Below are 18,740 nucleotides of genomic sequence, written 5' to 3'. Positions count from 1 at the left end.
GCATAAACAGCGTCATTTGTCCACTCCATTGGCGGAAACGTCGAGTGGAACGGCGGCGGCACGCGTTTGAATATGAATGGAACGACCGACACACTTTGATACATTGTGCCGTGTGATTAATTGTCGCCCGCCGTCTGCCGCCAAGAGTGCGATGATAATGTACGGCGTCGTCGAGCGGGCCTGCGACTTGATAGATAATAATAATGGCTGTTAATTGTGGATAATATCTGACCGCCTGAGTGATTCAACCGAACCCATTCATCGCGCTGCGGGCTGCAGATAAAAGCTCGTTTCAATTCCATTGTTTGAATTAGCCCGTGTGGTTTGACACATGGCTATAATTTTGCTATGGTTTTGCGATTTAAACAAAAGTTTAAAATTTTCAATATTTGCTTTTGAAACGAAACAAAGTCAATTAAAAATGCCAATAGAAAAATGGAGAATTTTTTTATTATTGTAGTTTGTAAATCAAATTTATTTCTAAACGCTCATTTTACTAAAATCATCAACTTGGTGAGCGCAATGAGAAAAAATATAAGTATTCATCACTATTCATGTTTGATAATAAGCCTTAAATTGGTCCTAGCCGTGTGTTTGTACAAGAAGAGGCTTAAAAAAAATTAAATTAACCTGAGGAAAAATGTGTGTCTCAATATGTAAATATGATTTCAATTGATTTTTATTGCATTATGAATTTAAATGCAAATAAAAATGGAATAAAAACAAACCTGAAATTCATGTCACTTTTCAACGTTATTTTTTTTTAAGAGCATGCAGAAACAAATGCGTTTCTCTTCCAACTTGCGGGCAAAAGCATCAGAAGCGAGAAAACTCAACTATGTATATTTAAAAAAGTCAATGCTGTATTTTTTCTTAAATTTTATAATATTAAACACACTGAAAAACTGAACTACCTTCAAAAAAGGTTGAAGCGATTTTAACCTCCAGAAAAGTTAAAGGAACCTTCAAAAAGTGTTACTTTTACCGGCGCAACGGTTATTCTAACCTTCTTGTTCAGTTAGACGCTTAAAAGGTAAAATCAACCGTTCTTAAAGGTTGCAGACCTAGCAGCCAACGAGTTTCAGAAGGTGAATTTAACCTTTGTTAGTTGGTAAAAAACTTTTAACCGCCTATGAAGGTAGAATGAACCTAGACACAAAGGTAAAAGTATACTCCAACTCACTTGGTACCTTCGCAAAAAGGTTGACGTGACCTCTGCGCAAAGGTTGCGATAAATAATATTAAATAGTTATAAAAATATATAATTTTAAGAGCTGAGTTTGAAAAATACATATTACTTTTAATAAACAAAGAAAACTTAAATGTCTAAAACTCTAAATTCTGCACACGACTCATTCAAATCTCAATTTTAATTGAAACTTCTAATACTTAACACAGGTTTTAATTAATTAATATTTTAATAGAGCACTAAATTTTAATAATTTTGCATAAATATAGCGGCCAGTATAAATTTTTAATGAATTTTGCAAGTTTTGGCAAAAATTATATTTTTTAACTAAATATGTAAGAGCTACTCTATCAGAAACTTCTCCGTTTTTTGGTGAAGCAAAAATATTATGTTGGTATTTTTTGGTCCTCACAATTTAACACTTTTGGATATGAATCCCAAGTCAATAATAGGAAAAACTATTTCAAAATATTTTTTTTAATGTAAAGCTTACAATGAAAGCTCTGAAAATGTCCATGAAGAGCAAAAAACTTCAAATTTTCATTTTTTTTCTTTCTAACACGCGGCATTTAATTTCAAATAAGCTTCCAACCATCGCTGAAGGTTGGAAATTGCGCCAAAACTATGCGTCCGTTGGCGTTTAACGTCGTGCAAAGGTTGCGCTTACCTTCATGGAAAGTAAATCTAACTCTACAGAAAGTTAAAAATGCACTCGAAGCGCGTCTCTCTTTTGAGCGCCCATGTTAGTTTGCGTCTCTTCTTGTTGTGATCACATCGGTCTTGGAAAAATTTTAAGATTTTGAAGAAAATGGCAGATATTCTTGAAGAATCAGAGTGATTTGCCCTCAAAAAGATGCAGTAAGTATTTTTCGCATATAAATATGCAACTTTGGTCCTGGGTGAGGACTAGTTTCTCATCCCAAGCAAACAACGCAAATACAGCTTGATAGCTAATTATAGAAAATTATTCTTTTATTCCAGGCTAATGTGAGCTATACAAAATTTCATACCTCGATTGTCGCATTGGAACTGTGGATTGATAATTATATGGCAGCTTAAACTGCGCGTGGAAAAATGGAGTACAGGAAAATTAAAGGTGAAATATTTTATCGAAAGAGCAAAATGCCCGTTCTTAAAGAAATATTATTTTATTTTCAGATATTTGCATGCGGACCAAAACGTTCACTTCTATATATCAAAGATCCTGGGTAGTTTGCGGACGACGCTAATTTTCCAATGAAAGGTAATTATCATTTAAAATTTTTGACTAAATGTAATCATATATTTTTTATATTATGGTGAATGAAATTTGGAAAAGAATATAATGTAAATTTCATCTTTTGTTTACAGGCAATAAATTTGTTTGAAAACTCCGATCAACATTGAGAAATTCTTGGAAACTGAAGTTTGAGCTAAAACATTAAATTGTGTGAAGTTTAGTGCGTTTGGTTTGAGTAGTGCAAATCCAGCCGTATTTTCACAAACAGCAGAAGGAAGCTACCGAGAGTCATCGATCAGCAGTGACAACACTAGATAAGTACAGCCCACTGTTAATCTTTTTTTTAATTGTTTTGATTTATTTTTGTCTTTTGGAGTTTGTGATACCAATAAAAACCTGATTATTTTTAAAATGGACTTGTACTATTTTTCATCAACCGAACCTACAATAAAAAGTTAAAGGTTAAAGTAACCTATTTGGACGGTAAAAAAAAGAAACTGAAAAATAAAATACAACCACCAAGTAGAAGTTGGAACAACCTTTATTAACTAGGTTAATTTTACCTTTATAAAAAGGTACGGCGAAACTTCTGAAAAGGTACGCGGTTGCAGCCGCCGAGCGATCCTTTACCTTCGCTTGAGGGTTGTAACAAACGTTCCGATGAAGGTTGAAACAACCGTCTTTGATGGTTAAAATGCCTCGTACCTTGCAAGAAGGTTGTTTTAACGTTTACAAATTATTGACACCCCTGGAACCTTTTTTTGGAGGTTGTTGCAACCTTTAAAAGGTAAAAGAGTTTTTCAGTGCAGGAATGTTATTTTATATTATTTAGTGGCTAAATTTAATTAATTCTTAAGTCTCAAAACTTAAAAGGAACTTATTAAAACAATCTTTTTAGTCAGTCGAAAGCAGTCAAATTGATAAATTTAATTTACTATTGATCTCCCATCTTCATTTTTTACTTAAACTAAAAATTTAATTTTTGTTTCCAATGTTTGAAATGAAGGAATAAAAAAGAAATTTAAATTAAGTAGATTTTAAAATCAAATTCTCATTGGCAAGCAAAGGCAGTTAAATTGGCTGCTGTGCTGAAATTCGAACCAGTCAAGGCCAAAACATATGTTGTGCCGTTTGGAAGGTTCAATCTTTGAAGCATGTAGATGTTGGGCTCGCATGCCATGGCTGGTATCGTCGCGTACTTGTTTTGGTAAACTGAAACATCCAGCTGAACGCCCGTTCCACACCAAAACTCTTTCTGATAGCCTAAGGCCTTGACTTCTGATATGTACAGGTAGCCAACGTTGCTTGCTGCAAATAATTTTTTCTTTTTAGAAATTGCATGTGATTCCTATATAATAGATTACAAAGAATTGATGCAGTGGAAACAATGAAATCATTCAACTCAGTTGAATTGCGGAATTCAATAAGTTTCATCCCAATTGAGCAGCAATAGTTGTAAGGCGCCTCAATATTTGTCTGCAAATTGTCCACGAAATGAAAAAATTAATTTTTTTACATTAAAAAGATGCAGTTTTTAGTATTGTTTACATTGTTTGAACTAATTGACAGAAAAATACGTTTGTTGTAAAACTTGGTCCAGATTAAAGTTCCCATAGAAGCTGCAAAATAAGTGTGATAAAGAGAAATCAGAGAAAACTAATTTAATACTCTGATTAGAGTTGGTCAATTCGTTTATCAGCGTTGGCTATGAATAACAAACATTGATAGAAATCACAAAAAAATTAATATTTCTCTAACATTGGCTACGCAGGATACCGAATTTGCTGTTACACACGATCTCAAAACTGGCACACACTCGATTGGCGGAGTGAGCTGCGAATAAATTTGCATAAGTGATGACTATTTGGAATAAATTCAGTTGAATATTTGACCACGACTGGACTTCCTTTTCCTACATTGACCATGTTCTGCGTGATGTTCGGCATTTTTTCGACGCCGCAGTCGTAAGTCCTGGCGGCCAAATCACACTCATCATTGCCAGTCACCGTAGAGCACTGATCGTAAACTTTGAAGCCCTGGTCCATTGTACTCGGTGTGTCTTGCGTCACTAACTCCATCAGTTTCAACATTTGGCTCGGATCAATTTTGCCGTCGAAAAACTAAGCAGTGATTATAAACCCTAATTCACCCAAAATATAAAATATTTTATTCAAAAACTCGCCAGATTTCTGTCCTCTCCAATGCATTTCATGAAGCACTACAAAAATTATTTTATATCGGATCAAGGTCGTTAAGTATAAAAATTTTCTCTGGGGAAAGCTAAGATGCAAAGATTATTTACATATTTATATTTTTTTTACTTTTTAACATAATCTTATTCCATTGAATGATAATTATATATTTGAAAGAAATATCATTGAAAAAGCCTTTATAAAATTCAAGTATATTTTGTACCTTGAGCCTTTGCGTGTAATTCCTGGAGCCGAGGAAGAGCAAATCGACGTCAGCTTTGCAAAAAAAAGTCAGTTTGGCGAACAAAATTGATTGCAAAGATGCTTGCCTTGCGTGATGTCCCACATCGCCATGCACTCGGCTTGCATCCCATCCAATTCAGTGCCTTTCTGTCTGCCTTCGCACACGAAATTTCTTTTCTCAGTGCAATTGGTAATTGTCAGCACCGACAGCTCGGTCCCGTTCCTGTCCACCTCTAATGAGACGCACTCGCCCTTTGCCAGCTTTGGCTCGCCGCTTTTCCAATTGACGTATTTTGGGACGAAATTCGAGCCTTTCGAGCACCAATAGAACTTTTCGCGGCAGTTGGTGTTTGTTCCCGAAGTCCAATAAATGCCATTGAGGACAAGCATGGCGTATTCTGTTAATTACAAATGAAATTATAAAATCGAGAAGGTAACTTTCAAAACCTCTATTGCGTTTCGTCAAGCATTTGTTCTTCTCCAGTGAATCAAGTGACAACAATGACATTCCGATGGAATTGCACGTTTTCCACGCAAATGTAAAATTTGCCTATTGGTAAAAAAAAATTAAAAAAATATTTTCCTGACCTCATTACTTTTACCTTTGTTATTGAAAACATGTAAATTCGACCACAGGCCGACACCCACCCGCCGTACTTGTAAATATCTGAAAGTGTCCAGTTTTTTGTAGTATATATTTTTTAATAATTTATTTTTAAACCTATTAGCGTCCCATTGGCGTCAAAAAGACTCTGCTGTTTAAGAAAATTCAATCAGAACTTGGGAATTTTTCTTCTTAAATAATGACACAGATAAAAAAATTTAACATAAAAGCCTAAACGTGGCCAAAGCTAACTAAATTTATATAATGTGATATAGGCTCATAATTATATGAACTCTTTAAAGTCTCATTTTAAAACATAAATACATTTTAGGCAGAAAAAATTAATGCAAATATTTACATTTCTCGGGGTTATCATTGGGCACGTTGGCTGCGAACAAGGTGGCTTTTCAACGTCATTCGGATTGGCCTTTATAGAATTAAGTTGATTAGTGACTCATAGTGAGTTTTTTTTTCACTAATTAATTCTTATTATACTTCGCACAAAAAGATGTACCGACTTGTGCAGTTTTTGTCTGTCAAAATCGCTCCAGTGTCGTTCAGAACGAATCTGAGATGTACGCATTCCTCTTGCCCACCCTTGTTGTCTGGTTGGCCCTTTTCCCACCTCAAACCGTCTCTCAGGGGTGGAATTTCGCCTTCAGGGTCGCACCACGACCACTGACCGTCGCAACCCTTCCTCGTTCCCGCCGTCCAATAATTGAAGTTTAACCTTCCAATGCCTCGATTATAATTTAGAATCATTTTCGCATTTTCTTCTATTTACTCACCCATGACAATGTTCTGCAGGCAAAATTGCTCCTCGTAGGTTTCAAATATTACCGGCCTCATCCCTAGCCGACAGCACATATTCCAATTTTCCTCCCAGGTTACCTTAAATCAAAATTCATGAGCTTCAAAACTGTTTTGAATATTTTCTCTTCCGCACCGGTGAATTTCCAAACAAATATTTGCTGCCGCAACTTTGAGTCCAAAATCCGTACGAGAGAGGGTCTTTTAAAGCTTGAAAATTCTAAACTCTTATTAATATTTCAACAAAATATTCCAAACCTATTAATGTTTTATTAGCGTAAAATAGAGAGTCCTGAAGAAATTGTTATAACAAATTTTTATTTCAATAATCAGAAAAAATTAATTAATTAAATTAATTAGGTTTACGTCAGGATCGCAGCTGGATGGGCAGTTGGGTTTTTGACACGCCGGCTAATTTTTTATTATTTTATTGGATTTTTTACTTCAATAATTTAGACCTCGCAAATATACGGAAAGGTTCTCTGACAGGAAAGGTGCTGCAGACCTTTGCTTTCGGTGGTTGTCCGGTTGAATTTGAAGAGCAAACAACGGTCGGCCGTTTTATTGCTTGGCATCGCGATTGACCACAGCGAGTTATTCGGACTCATCGTTGGTGAAAATTCCGCCGACAGCAAAGTATCATTCAAAGAGCACCAAGAGTAAACCTTGAAATCATCGCAACGGTCACCTTCGTTGGCGCCGCTTGTCCAGTAGTAACTGAAGCTTGGATAAGCTTTAACCAGATCTGATTTCAATATATTTTTTTAATTTCTGAATAGATTGATTAAATATTTAACACATTTGAATAAATTTAGGAGGCATCTGAATTCAAGAGGGCTGTCTATGGACAACAAGCTCAAATTTTTTGCCTTGCAATACGTAGCCGCAGTTGAAAGAGATACCTAGAAGCATAATTATTTTAATTTGTGCGAATTGATTTAATTATAATGATTGACCGATGTTCCGCCCGCAAAATAAGAGCGACCGCAGGAAGTGAACGCGGAACCAGCAATGGAGGATGCTGCGGATGTGGTACAATTTTCACGTGAATATATAATCATATATTGTGTGCGAGCTATCAATTTGAAATTCTAACTGCGTCAGAAATAATTGAATAAGTAGTAGTTACTCTAATAATGTTAAATTATTTCTTTGAAAATTTCACAGTGCAATTTTATCGATTTTCAATGAAGATTGACTTACGAATGGGCGTCTTTGCACTGAGCTTAACAAAAACATTAGTTTTTGTTCACATATAGCACAAAATAAATTTACCATTTTTCCAAAACTCTGACAGTTAAATTTGGCTAAACAGGGCTGAAAGATTTACGTTTAAGAAAAATGAATTACATCATTAACTTGTTACTTGAGGCCTGGTGGTTGTGGTAATTTTTGTTGTTGTTGTCCTTGTGGTAGTTAACCTGGTTGTTGTTAATGTTGGACTGGTGGTTTTTATAGATGAACTGATGGCTGTTTTAGTCGGACTGGTGGTTGCTGTTGTTTCCCTTGAAATAGTTGTCGTCTCCATAGTGGTGGAACCATTTTCTTCGATACTAGGAGTTGTTGAAAATGTGACAGAAGCTGTGGTCGAATATGTTGTCGAATAAGAAGAGCTAGTTGGCTCACTTGATGCATCCAACTGCGTTCATAGAAATTTATAAAAAGTATTTTTTTACTAGGAATATATTATTGACAAAAATTAATAATGAAATTTTAAATATTTAATTACCGTTGTTACAGTTGGTTCTGGTAATGTAAGTACGGGGGTTTGCTGTATTTCTGTTGTACTTTCGGGTTGAGACTAGACAGGATCGTTGAAGGACGTTGTAGAAAATCGATCTGATATTATATATTACCGAAGTTGTTGAAAATGAAAGTTCTTCTCTGGTTGCAAATAGCGTCTGCTCGGTTGTTTCCTGCTCCGTTGTTTCAACTTCTTTCATTATTGTGGTGGACTTTTAACGGATATAAGCTCTTAATTGTTAAAAAAGCTAAACAATTCATTACATTCGGATGCTTTTTAACGTTGGTGATAGTCGTTTTTTTGGTTAACGCCGTCGTCATCAATTTTTTCCTGGTTACGTCTGAACACCTTCTATTGCCGCAGCATCTTACAATCACCAGTCTTTTTGAATTTTTAAAACGCGCAGCCACTATTCTTTTACGTTAAACCACCCCTAATTTTAGTTTAAAATACATACTAGCTGATGGTTTTGATATTAAGTCGACTCGTCCGTGATTCTTGTTTGCAAGGACTACAGGCTGAAAATTATATAACAATTCCATATTGCGATTATAAACATTATCTTCAAAAATAATTATTTCATAAATTTTCCCACTTGCAAATCATATAATTATGTTCTCATTTCAAAAATACACATTTAGACAATAAAGCTTTCTTACCAAAACCAAAATTAGGGCAGTCACAAGCAGTATTTTCTGTGCTTTTATCATTCTCATCAGCGGAATTTTTACTTCTGAAGGCCTCTAAATTCTATATAACGCAACCTTATAATAAATGAAGGTTAAAACACGAAAATAAATATGCCTTTGTAGTCTAGTTTAAAAATTTAAGCGCTTGCCATGATATGCAGTAGATTGGTTTCCACACAACTGTACACACGTCAATTTGCAAATAAAACTAACATATTGAATTATATTACTTTTTCCTGGTCTCTCTGTGCAGGAAGTGTGAGTAGGGGTAATTATTGACCGAGCTTTATTTTACTATCACAGAATTCCTCGTATATAAAATTATATTAAAAATTTCTCTGCTAGGTTTGTTGTGTGTCTGCTTAAATTAGTTTGGGGTCAGATTCATTGCATTATTTTTACTTTTGCTAAAAGAAAAAAGGTAATAATTTCGATAAAGAAAAATGGAACTGAAGCACAGCGTAAAAATTGACTTCTTTGTAAGTGTTGCAAAAAAATGAATTATGATAAATAAATAACAGTGGGCACTCGGAAAAAAGCAGAAAATTGCAAAATTTTCACTCGGAGCTGGGCCGGAGTTACCCTTATTTATTATTGTATTTATTTATTGTATTAATAAAGATTATAAATAATATTTAACTTATTCTCAATTGTATTGATCTGAATTTCTAATAAATAAGTCTCATGTCTTTGTTTCAGTGACGCATTGACTACAACCCTTTCAGCCCTGTACGGCAAACTCCTAGTGGTCATGGGCATCGCTTTTCCCATGGCCGAAGTCATTTCAACTTATGTGCCACCCTCGTTCTACGAGGTGAGTTGGCAAATAATTTTTCAATTTGCAGGCGACGATTTCTCTCCGTAAATTTGTTTTCCAGCCCCCCAATGATACATTTCCAATTCAAATGAGAACGAATAATTTTTTTCCATGTCCGCAGGGGTTCTACCTCTACCTCTACTTCGGCAGCATGTTGTTCCTGCTGTGCATGTACGCGACGGTGCTGCGACCGAAGCCATCTGCTGCAGCGACCAAGAAGTCAAAAAGTAAGCGAGTTTCGACCCCGAATTTGATTTTCCGCCAGTAAACGCGGCACACACAGGGGTGCCCCGTCGCGATAATGCACTTTCGGCTGCACTTAATCGCCGGCCCCGCCTCTATATTAAGATCACCCTCGGCGATAGACACGTTTCGAAAACGTGCGTCCAGTTTCTATTGCGTTCGTGTCGCTGCATTGCTAAAGAGGGATTGGAAAAATAATTATTATTCAGCGGTCGATGCGTATCTCGTGTAAACCACGCTCTCGTTTTTGTTAAATTAAAATGGACCGAAAGGGCTGTTGTTTGCGCTTTTCCTCACACGCTTGTGTGCGTTTTGATTGTTTTTGACGCCACGCGAGTGTGAATAAAACGATTTCTGATACAGGCCGGCACACTTTAGTTGTTCTGGAGGTACAAAATTCATGGTTTCGGATTCATATCGGATTGGGATGGGATATGACTCAAAATGAGGACATAGTAAATGTTTTAAAGTTATTTAAAATTAAAAAACAAAAATTTATTAAATTTTTTTATTTTACTTCTACTTGTGGAAATAAATTTAAAATTATTTGGTTTTTTAATATTAAAAACTTTAAAATTATTTAAATATAAAATATTAAAGAAACAAAATCGTTCTTCTAAGTTTTTCCAGTTAAACTTCTTTCATTCACAGAACACAAAATTAATAATAATTTTAAAAATGCAGATGGAAGAAAATAATTTAAAAACTAAAGTAAATTTGAGTAGGATTTTGGAAATTGTTCTGAGCGGTATTATTTTAATTCAAAACAATCATTTCAAATAATTCAAATAGGTGAGAATTGATACAAATTAATGCAAATTAATCAACCTAAATATAATCTAATACAAAAAAATAGCTTTTTATTAAGGAATTTTTTCACCTAAGGAGCTGTTTAAATTTTATGGTAAAATGCATAATTATATCTCGTACGTAGTAAATACATAATAACTTTCCCATAAAAACACAATATTAAGGAATAGCGAATTTTTTTTAAGTATTTCTTTATATCATTATAACAAAATGTGACCAAATAAACAAAAATGAAAAATTATCTTGGAGAAAATTAAAAAAAATTGGATGGGACTTTTAATTATTACTTATTATTATTCTTCTTGTTCAATATAATAATGCAAATTATTAATTAATATGTCTTTATCAATTTTTAATACCTCACGAATAAAATAAAATGATATCTAACTTATTAACAAAATGTACAGCATTTAAAGGAGGAGAAACTAGGAGAACTTATAATTAACACCTAACGTAGGCCTTTAAACTTTTAAGTGGCACTTTCCGCCAGAGAACGTCTTCCAATTCCAACTCTGCCAGTTTGTCGATGCACTTTCAAACAAGTTTGAAAGTTTCCGAAGTGATAATTTCACGCCAGAAGTGAGTCTGAATCGCTGAGTAGGGTGTCTCTGCTCATCCGCATTCGCTTTGAAATTCTCCCTCTTCGTCTCGGGACTGCAAAACTCAAAATCAAACTGACGTTACGCAGGGTGTGTCTCAAGAGTGGATTAAGAAAAGATCCAGAAAAAGGTGCAGCGTCAAGTTCACGGGGGGAGTTTTTTTTTCAAAGTGAATGCGCCGAACGTGAAAGGGAATTCCGAAACGTTAAAAATTTATGGCCCACGGATAAGTAGCAATTTTTGCATCCCCCTGAACGCAGCAAGCATTCGATAAATCAGCCATTACAGAGCCCCTTTTGCAAACAACCAGGGGTGTGCTTTGCGGCGGCAGGGGTTGTTCAACTGCTACCGGGTGCAAAAACGCGTTTCCATGACTTTGCGAAAAGAAATCAGACTGACCCGTGCGCCTAAATGGAGCGTTTCGAATCGAAGGGGGATTAAACAATCAATTTCGGCCAACTGATGACTCGGAGCTCAAGCAAGGGGGCCCCGCCAAAGTACACAAATTTATTTGGAATTGAGACGTTCTAACCCGCTTGCGTTTGTTGCTTTCTCCCCTAATGAGAAAGAGAAAGGGAAACCTTCGAGTTGACTCTGCCGAAATTTATCGCGAAATAAATTCTTGCTGAAAGTTAATGGGATGAGCTTTATCGTGTCTCTTGAGCCCGCATGGTATTTTCATCTAGCATAAGAGAGGATGATGGTGATTGCGATTCATTGCTCCACATGGCCTAGTAATTAAAAAGTAGAGCTTTGCAGAATAAAAATTGATTTTATTGTAAGTGCAGCTACGAAAGAAGTGCGAACAAAATACTTTTCTCCGTAGAGTGAGAAAATTTTGATTAAAAAAATATGATCAATATTGATTTTAATCTGACTTCACTTTTATTTGAATTTAGAATTATTTTAATGGAAAAGAGATAAAAATTACAAAATTGAATTATTGCTTAAAAAAAGGCACCACCCTATAATACGAGTATTGCTTCAAGAGCAAAAAAAAAACTGCGGCACGGAACATGAATAGATTCTGAGATCTTAAAATAAACATCTAAAATATTATACATTCAATTGGGATTTTTCATTTTCACTTGGTTCGAAATTATCATCAGAAAAGTTTCATCGGACTTAATCCAAACTTAATGATAAAAAAAAATTAATTCTCCATGTATTATAACCATTTTTCAGGAAGAGAAAGGAAAGCGTCCGGATCTGACTCGCCTCAGTCTGACACCGAAGGCGGAAGTTCAGTCGGCAGTTCCTCCAGTTCGGCGTCGACACCCACCAATGTTGAAGAAACGTCAAACAAAGCTGGCAGTAGCAAGGGCAAGAAGCCCACGACTGAAATTAGCGCGTACACGACTATTCGTCAGCCACACTACGGCAGTTTTTACCTACGAATGGGCGCAGTTGGTAAGTTTATTTAAACATTATATTTAAAATTAAACAATATTATTTACATTTTGTTTTCATATTATTTCAAACTTTTATAAATAGATTTTAAATTTTAAATTTTGCATTTTACTTTTTAATTCGATTTGACATTAAGCTTAGAAAAGCGTATTTCTAAGACAAATTTTTTTACTAACCTTTTTTGAACAGAACTTAAATAAAAAAATTATAAAACGGCACATGGTAAAGTAAGAAAATTTTTGTTTACAGTCAAAATGACTGGTTCTTTGATTTTTGGTCTGATGGGAAATAAAATGTAATGATGAACATTAATTCTTAATTAATTATTACTGGAAATTGGTCAACTTTATACATTTATTGAAATGTATTATTAAATTCCAAGAATTATAAAAATGAAATCATTACAAAATTTTTGTGGATGAAAATGTAAACTCTGAGAGAATTAATTAATTAATTAATTTTATTTTAATTAGTATAATGAACTACATTAAAATTTTAATAAATGTGTCCAAATTCGGTGCCACGTCATTGTGAGTTCATTAATTTCACTCCCCTTGCATCTGCATAATGAAATCAACGAAGCATAACAGACAAAGAGTGCACTGCTGCAGTGCCATAATATAAAATTTCAAATAAAGAATGTGTCTGCTGCATGCGATTGTAAAAAATTCACATTATTCACATGCAACACACGTTGCCAGGCAGCCGCTTTAACAGTGGTTGTAATAATAGAGGGAATGCAGTCCGACCGCCCCGCAACTGCAAAATGCATATAAATCAGCCGTGAAACGCAAGCACAGAGAGAGCGGAGAAAATAAACGTTATTATCCGTCTGCGGTTTAATATCAGTTTTAAAAAAAATGGTTCCCCGTTGGTTTTGTTGCAGCTTTCGGCATCGGCAGCATGATTTACTCTGGACTGGAGTTCGGGCAGTATTTCGAGCTGGAGCGCAACACCAAGTGCCACAACGTGCTGCTCGCCCTCACACCCGCCACCAGAATGGCTTTCATCTTCATCCAGATGTACTTTATCTTCCTCAACAACGAGGTAAATAACTTTACGGCGCCATAAATCGCACACATACTTTACTCTTAATGGCCCTTGCACGCTTTTTATGTCAAAGAGAAGCGGCCGAAAATGTGGGAGATTTCTCAGATGATATAAAAGGCAGCGCGTTCTTTGTACTTAAATGACTAATGTAAGTTTTATTGTTGTTTACGAAGACTGTGCAAGAACGCCATCGGTTTTTCCAATTTGATAATAAATTATTTAATTATTTTAGACATTGTATCTTTGCCAATTACGATTTAAATGTGCAAAATGGGCAAAACACGATCTTTTTTAGGGAAAAATTTTTTATTTTTATTTTTTAAATTTATTTTTAGATTTTTGGTCACTTTGATTCTTTGGAATTATATCTATGCTTCTTCTTATACGTAAACACTAGGGTTTAGAATATATTTTTTCTTTTTTTCTTCTTGTTTTAATAAAGATAGAAAATTATTTTGAATGGTTAGTCATGACTTATGACCTTTTTTTCTTGGAGTTAACAATAAAAAAAAGAGTCTGGGAAAAATTATCATTTTTTAGCTCAAACTACTATTCCTGAAATACATGGGTATGCAATTAAATAAAATACAAAATTCAAGCCAAAACAATTTTTTCCTTTGTGAATCTTGTGCTCCAAATCTAAGTGGCAGTTTTCAAATTAAATTAAGTTTTGCACATATTTAAAACGAAAAAAGTAAAAAAATATTTCCTAGAGTGAAAAAAACAGGCTTAGTCCTTGTTGACATTATTTTACCAATAGTGAGCCCTTATCTTGGGTACTAATATTTGAATTAATCAAGAATTACATTTACACTTTGCTTTCTTTTATACCTTCAACATTTTTGAGATCTTTATATATCAAAATAAAATTTCAATTGCGAAACACGTGGCACACTAATTAAAACAACAGTCAGGCCAATTTGGAGTGGCGCAGGAGTGCTCATTTAATTAATTGGACTCAAACAGTCAAACGTGACTAACCAACTTGTTTGCCTGTCACAACTCCGTCATTTACAAACACACACTTGTATATCTCAGCACCAATTCACGTTTCAATTACCGTTCAATTTCAACGCCATGTTTGTTTAAAAACCACACACTTCAAAAGTGGAAAACAAACAAATTGCGGTCCAGACTGGATGCGCCAATAATAATTTTGCTTAATTTTACACGGTGATGCCGTCATCGAGACCGACTGAGTGCGTTGCTGTCTGTTGAATTGTGGCTTTCGCGATTGAATTATTTCATTAAACAAACAAACAAGCTGGCGCACGCACGTCAATTTTCAACAGCCGAGGCACAAAAAGGTTGCGCGGCGCCATGTGGTATTCGAGTGGAAGGAAAACAAAGGGTTGCGAATATTCAATATTTTACATTCACTTCGATGGGAAAAAGGAGGATGCAGCGTTTTATTTTGATAAATGTTGTTTTTGTGACCTTTCCGCAGCACCGCAGTGCCTAAATTAAAGAATGATCTATTTTAGTCGGAGTTCAATATAAATATCCTGGAAATGTCAGATATTGTAGCTTAAAATATATGGTTATTTTTGCTCTGTGGGTTATAATGCAACTGTTTATATAACTCTCTGAAATCCAATATTCAATACCGTTTAACCTTCCACGTTTATTGGGCATCATTTACAAATATAAACATATTGGTTACATTAATAAAAGTTGAGACTTTTATTTATTTCCACAGTTTGATTAACGATAAAAATGAAAACGAAAATATATGGTAGAATTACAATGAAAATGTTTTAAATGAATTTGCTATGTGAAAAATAAATATAAAACTTTAATTTTACACTTTTAATCAAAGAATTTTCGTGATTTTTTTTTCAGATGAGGGTGTACAGATCTCGATTGATCGCGAGGTTCGGCTTGATGCACATGATTGGCACCAACTTGTCTGTGTGGCTGAACGTGCTGATCCAAGAGACCAAGCACGAAATCCTGCTGTTCTACAATCCCGAAAATAAAACACTCGCCCTCAATGCGCACCCCAAGCAGCAGCACAAAGGTGAGTTCAGTGACCTTTATATTATTTTCAAATTGTTCTTTGATACTCATTTACTCTAAATAAATTAAGTATAAAAATTAACAAATTAGTGAAAAAAATTGGGCATTAAATTTTACTCACCCCAGTTATATTTGATATAAAATTTGCGGAACTAATCACCAAATGTGGAGATACTGAAGATTATAATCTACCTTCCATACTCTGTGCAGACTGCAGATGCTTTTTTTCCAAAACAAAATCCAATTGAGACACCGATGAGTGCTTTATTTTTTTGCACGGGTGCATTCCGCACATAATCCACCTGCCAATTTGCACTCGAGCCGCCTTTTCTCTCTTTCGCTCGCAGTCTCTTTGTTCGCGAAACGCCTGATGCACGCCGCCCCTTAAGTGGCCCCATTACTTTGTCTTCGCGCCACCATTGTTCCCGCGAGTACCAACTGCGAGGGTGCACACGTGAGGCAGCCGTCTCGCGAATGCAACCATTTTCCTGCTCTCTGATCGCGTTTTCCGCTTCGCAAAGTGCGCGGCGCCCGCAGCAGCATTTTGCACACAGCCGCGGGCACCCTGCACTCATCCCTCGTGGCAAGAGTTGAAATGATTTTGCTCTCACCATTTCTACCTTTTTTCTGCTTCGTTGAATATCAGGGCAAAAGTAAACTTTTATCAAATTTTCCGTTATTTTCCTTGTGGAGCCAGAAAAAAAATTCACTAAATTAACATAAAAATTCATTTCTTTGCTATTTTTCAATCTAGTATATATATTCTCAGTTTAAATGTATTTTTGGCCTTATATATTTGACCAAAAAACAAAAAAATACAGTAAATCGGGCAATATAAGAATTATATAAAATTATAAAGTATATTATAAAATTTCCTGCTTATTGAGTTGTAAACAATTTTACTTTTACGTTATTTAAAGACGTTTTAATTTAAAAATTGAATTTATTTTCCGTTTTTCAAGTTCATATTAACTAGATTTATAGTTATACCTTCAAAAATGGAAGCTTTAATCTCAATAAGCAACTAGATTTTTAAACGGGAGTAATATTTTTATATTTGAAAATCTGTATTTGAATAAAAACAACCGGGTTTTCAGACAAAATCTACTGAAATCTGAAATTGATATTTCGAATGCAAATTTATCACAGTAAAAAATTTTTCAAGAAAAAAAAATAACTTTGTTTTTTCTCTCTTTTTTTAGCCCTTCTGCACAGGGTTGCCCGAGGTCTGAAGGGTCCGCACCACATTTACGAGTGCCGGCGGACGAACATCATGGGCTCGTTGGTGCAGGACGCGAGTCCCTTCCTGTTCCCGTGCACCATCGAGTACAGCCTGATCTGCGCCGCCATCCTCTACGTCATGTGGAAGAACATCGGGGTGCGGCCGGACCGGGTGGGCGGCCAGCAGGAGGCCACGCAGCACATCCACCTTTCGCACACGGGCAGCATCAAACGCTCGCCGCACCACTACTCGGTGGACTGCGCCCGCGCCCACAAGGGACTCTTCGTCGGCATCCTCGCCCTGGTGCTCACCATCATCTCGCTCATCTTGTTCTTCGTCCTCATCAGCAGACCAGAACTCAAGGCCCTCGCCGTCATGGAGGTCAACATTTGCGAACTCACGCTCTACTTCTCGGCAACCGTCGCCACCCTGTTAGGAATGTTGCAGGTATTTAAATAAAAACTTTATTAATTTAATCTTTAAATCTACAAAATATATGCATAAATCGCTTACAATGAGATAAAAAGCAAAGATTCCTCACAATATAATAAGTAGACATGAAGGTAAATATTTTTTTAATGAAATTTTATCAATTTATGCAATTTTTTCAATTTCTGAATTTCCATGTTTAATTCATCTATATTTAATTAATTTTATTTATTTAAAACTAATATGAAACAAATTTTGTTTATAAAATATAGTTGAAAAAAATACAGCTGATATGCTGTAGTTAAAATTTTTATTAAATAAAAATTTTATGCGTTTCACACGCATATTGAGTAACTCAGTAGGCAAATTAATTTAGAATGAAATCTGGACTTTTTAAATCAACTACGCGCGGTTCTTTGGAAAGAAATTTTAGAGAGATTTATTGCTATTATTATAGTCTTGGATAAACATTAATTTGTACAAGGAGGCTCAACAATTTTCTGCGTTGAGATCATTTTTCAAAATTTTCACTTGAGAAACGTGAACAGCCCTTGGCAAACTTTTCGCAATTGAAAGTGATGGCGTTCATAGCTCCAACATTTTATTTTCACGCAGACCCTCTTTTTCCACAAAGTCGACTTTCTGTCACACTTCAATTTCGCTCCAATAAGCGTTCGTCAAAACTTTCTCGTCAGTCAGGCTGTTTAACAAGATGTGTGCTGGAAACACAGAGGGTAGGATTTATATTTTCCAGCAATATCAGCAGCGAGCTTGTTACGGCCATAAGGCTGCACCCTTCCTCTCTTTTGCCCTGCTCGTCTCTCTTTCTCTTTTTCTCGCTTTTCCGCCCACCGATTTTCCATTACGTCCTCGCCCTCTCCGCAACTAACCAAATATACAAACTCCACTCTTTTCAGCCTGGGGGTTGAAATTGAAATCATTTGCGTTTAGCATCAAAATTATTCTCTTTGATGGATCCGCACACACGCGGATGAAATCGATCTGCAATTCAAACATTAGTGGAGAGCGTCTCCCCTCAATTATTTAAACGAGCAAAATGACTAAAAAAAATCCCTTATGTAAAAAGTTTTTGATCTTTAATTGAAATTCCCTTCAACTTGTTAAAAAAAGTCTTATTGATTAATGAATTGGGAATCCAACTTATTCCTGTGGCAATATAATTGCTTTAAATATTTGAAATTTAAATTAATAATTAATCGACTTTGGCTTGCTGATAACACTGAGTTTTTCTTTATCGATTGCTCGTCCTTTGCTTGGTATTGGTGATTGAGTCGTGCTGCCAGAGCTAGCCGACGTGTGCGAATCTACAACTTTCTCCTCGGCTCGCGGCCTCCGTGTGGTGCGTAACAGGTCCATTCGAAGAAAGCACCGATCGCGCGCCCCACCCTTTCTAGCGAATATTGACCCAGATTTAGCGACTCGAAGATAAT

At 35.5% G+C, this 18,740-nt stretch overlaps 3 protein-coding genes and 1 long non-coding RNA gene across 8 annotated transcripts in view; 2 read left to right on the top strand and 2 right to left on the bottom strand.

Moving 5' to 3' along the window:
* LOC132205107 (proton channel OtopLc-like) overlaps positions 1 to 18,740 on the top strand; it is a 38,274-nt gene that overhangs the window by 14,839 nt on the left and 4,695 nt on the right. For all 4 annotated transcript variants that reach the window (XM_059633980.1, XM_059633982.1, XM_059633983.1 and 1 more), the window contains exons 4-9: positions 9,390 to 9,504; positions 9,629 to 9,734; positions 12,345 to 12,569; positions 13,456 to 13,616; positions 15,462 to 15,639; positions 16,841 to 17,307. In XM_059633980.1, coding sequence (XP_059489963.1) covers positions 9,390 to 9,504; positions 9,629 to 9,734; positions 12,345 to 12,569; positions 13,456 to 13,616; positions 15,462 to 15,639; positions 16,841 to 17,307 — 1,252 coding nt within the window. The remainder of the gene's footprint in view (positions 1 to 9,389; positions 9,505 to 9,628; positions 9,735 to 12,344; positions 12,570 to 13,455; positions 13,617 to 15,461; positions 15,640 to 16,840; positions 17,308 to 18,740) is intronic.
* Positions 1,902 to 3,063, top strand: LOC132205110 (uncharacterized). 2 transcript variants are annotated; one of them, XR_009442662.1, is made up of 4 exons: positions 1,902 to 2,047; positions 2,171 to 2,285; positions 2,348 to 2,432; positions 2,540 to 3,063. It is a non-coding gene; the product is annotated as an uncharacterized LOC132205110 (long non-coding RNA). The 2 variants fall into 2 exon arrangements; XR_009442661.1 differs by having other exon boundaries at positions 1,902 to 2,285.
* Positions 3,400 to 4,523, bottom strand: LOC132205109 (uncharacterized). The gene is made up of 6 exons (XM_059633985.1): positions 4,301 to 4,523; positions 4,167 to 4,241; positions 4,077 to 4,113; positions 3,957 to 4,027; positions 3,773 to 3,884; positions 3,400 to 3,716 (listed from the first exon to the last, which is right to left on the bottom strand). The coding sequence occupies exons 1-6, from the start codon at positions 4,496 to 4,498 to the stop codon at positions 3,460 to 3,462; spliced, it is 750 nt and encodes a 249-aa protein (XP_059489968.1). The 5' UTR covers positions 4,499 to 4,523; the 3' UTR covers positions 3,400 to 3,459.
* Positions 6,264 to 8,733, bottom strand: LOC132205108 (uncharacterized). Its single transcript, XM_059633984.1, has 14 exons — positions 8,661 to 8,733; positions 8,459 to 8,519; positions 8,265 to 8,410; positions 8,114 to 8,212; positions 7,987 to 8,058; positions 7,624 to 7,896; positions 7,533 to 7,574; positions 7,461 to 7,482; positions 7,214 to 7,278; positions 7,057 to 7,159; positions 6,716 to 7,002; positions 6,624 to 6,668; positions 6,394 to 6,549; positions 6,264 to 6,338 (listed from the first exon to the last, which is right to left on the bottom strand). Exons 1-13 carry the CDS (start codon positions 8,715 to 8,717, stop codon positions 6,478 to 6,480), a joined length of 1,344 nt encoding a protein of 447 aa, XP_059489967.1. The 5' UTR covers positions 8,718 to 8,733; the 3' UTR covers positions 6,264 to 6,338; positions 6,394 to 6,477.

The sequence above is a fragment of the Neocloeon triangulifer genome, unplaced genomic scaffold (genome assembly GCF_031216515.1).
Source record: "Neocloeon triangulifer isolate White Clay Creek 2 clone unplaced genomic scaffold, ASM3121651v1 ptg000002l, whole genome shotgun sequence".
Taxonomy (NCBI): Eukaryota; Metazoa; Arthropoda; class Insecta; order Ephemeroptera; family Baetidae; genus Neocloeon; species Neocloeon triangulifer.
Note: the sequence above shows the minus strand (reverse complement) of the source record. Positions and strands in the feature narration are given on the sequence as shown.

Excerpts from the sequence above, each read along its gene's own strand:
- LOC132205109 (XM_059633985.1), bottom strand. The coding sequence starts at position 4,498 with ATGTTGAAACTGATGGAGTTAGTGACGCAAGACACACCGAGTACAATG. Across the intron at positions 4,114-4,166 it reads CGGTATCCTGCGTAGCCAAT|CCAACGCTGATAAACGAATT; the intron begins GTTAGAGAAATA and ends TGTTATTCATAG. Across the intron at positions 3,717-3,772 it reads TTCCACTGCATCAATTCTTT|CAAGCAACGTTGGCTACCTG; the intron begins GTAATCTATTAT and ends AATTATTTGCAG.
- LOC132205108 (XM_059633984.1), bottom strand. The coding sequence starts at position 8,717 with ATGAGAATGATAAAAGCACAGAAAATACTGCTTGTGACTGCCCTAATT. Across the intron at positions 8,411-8,458 it reads AATATCAAAACCATCAGCTA|TGGCTGCGCGTTTTAAAAAT; the intron begins GTATGTATTTTA and ends GTAAAAGAATAG. Across the intron at positions 7,003-7,056 it reads CCTCCTAAATTTATTCAAAT|ATCTGGTTAAAGCTTATCCA; the intron begins GTGTTAAATATT and ends TATTGAAATCAG.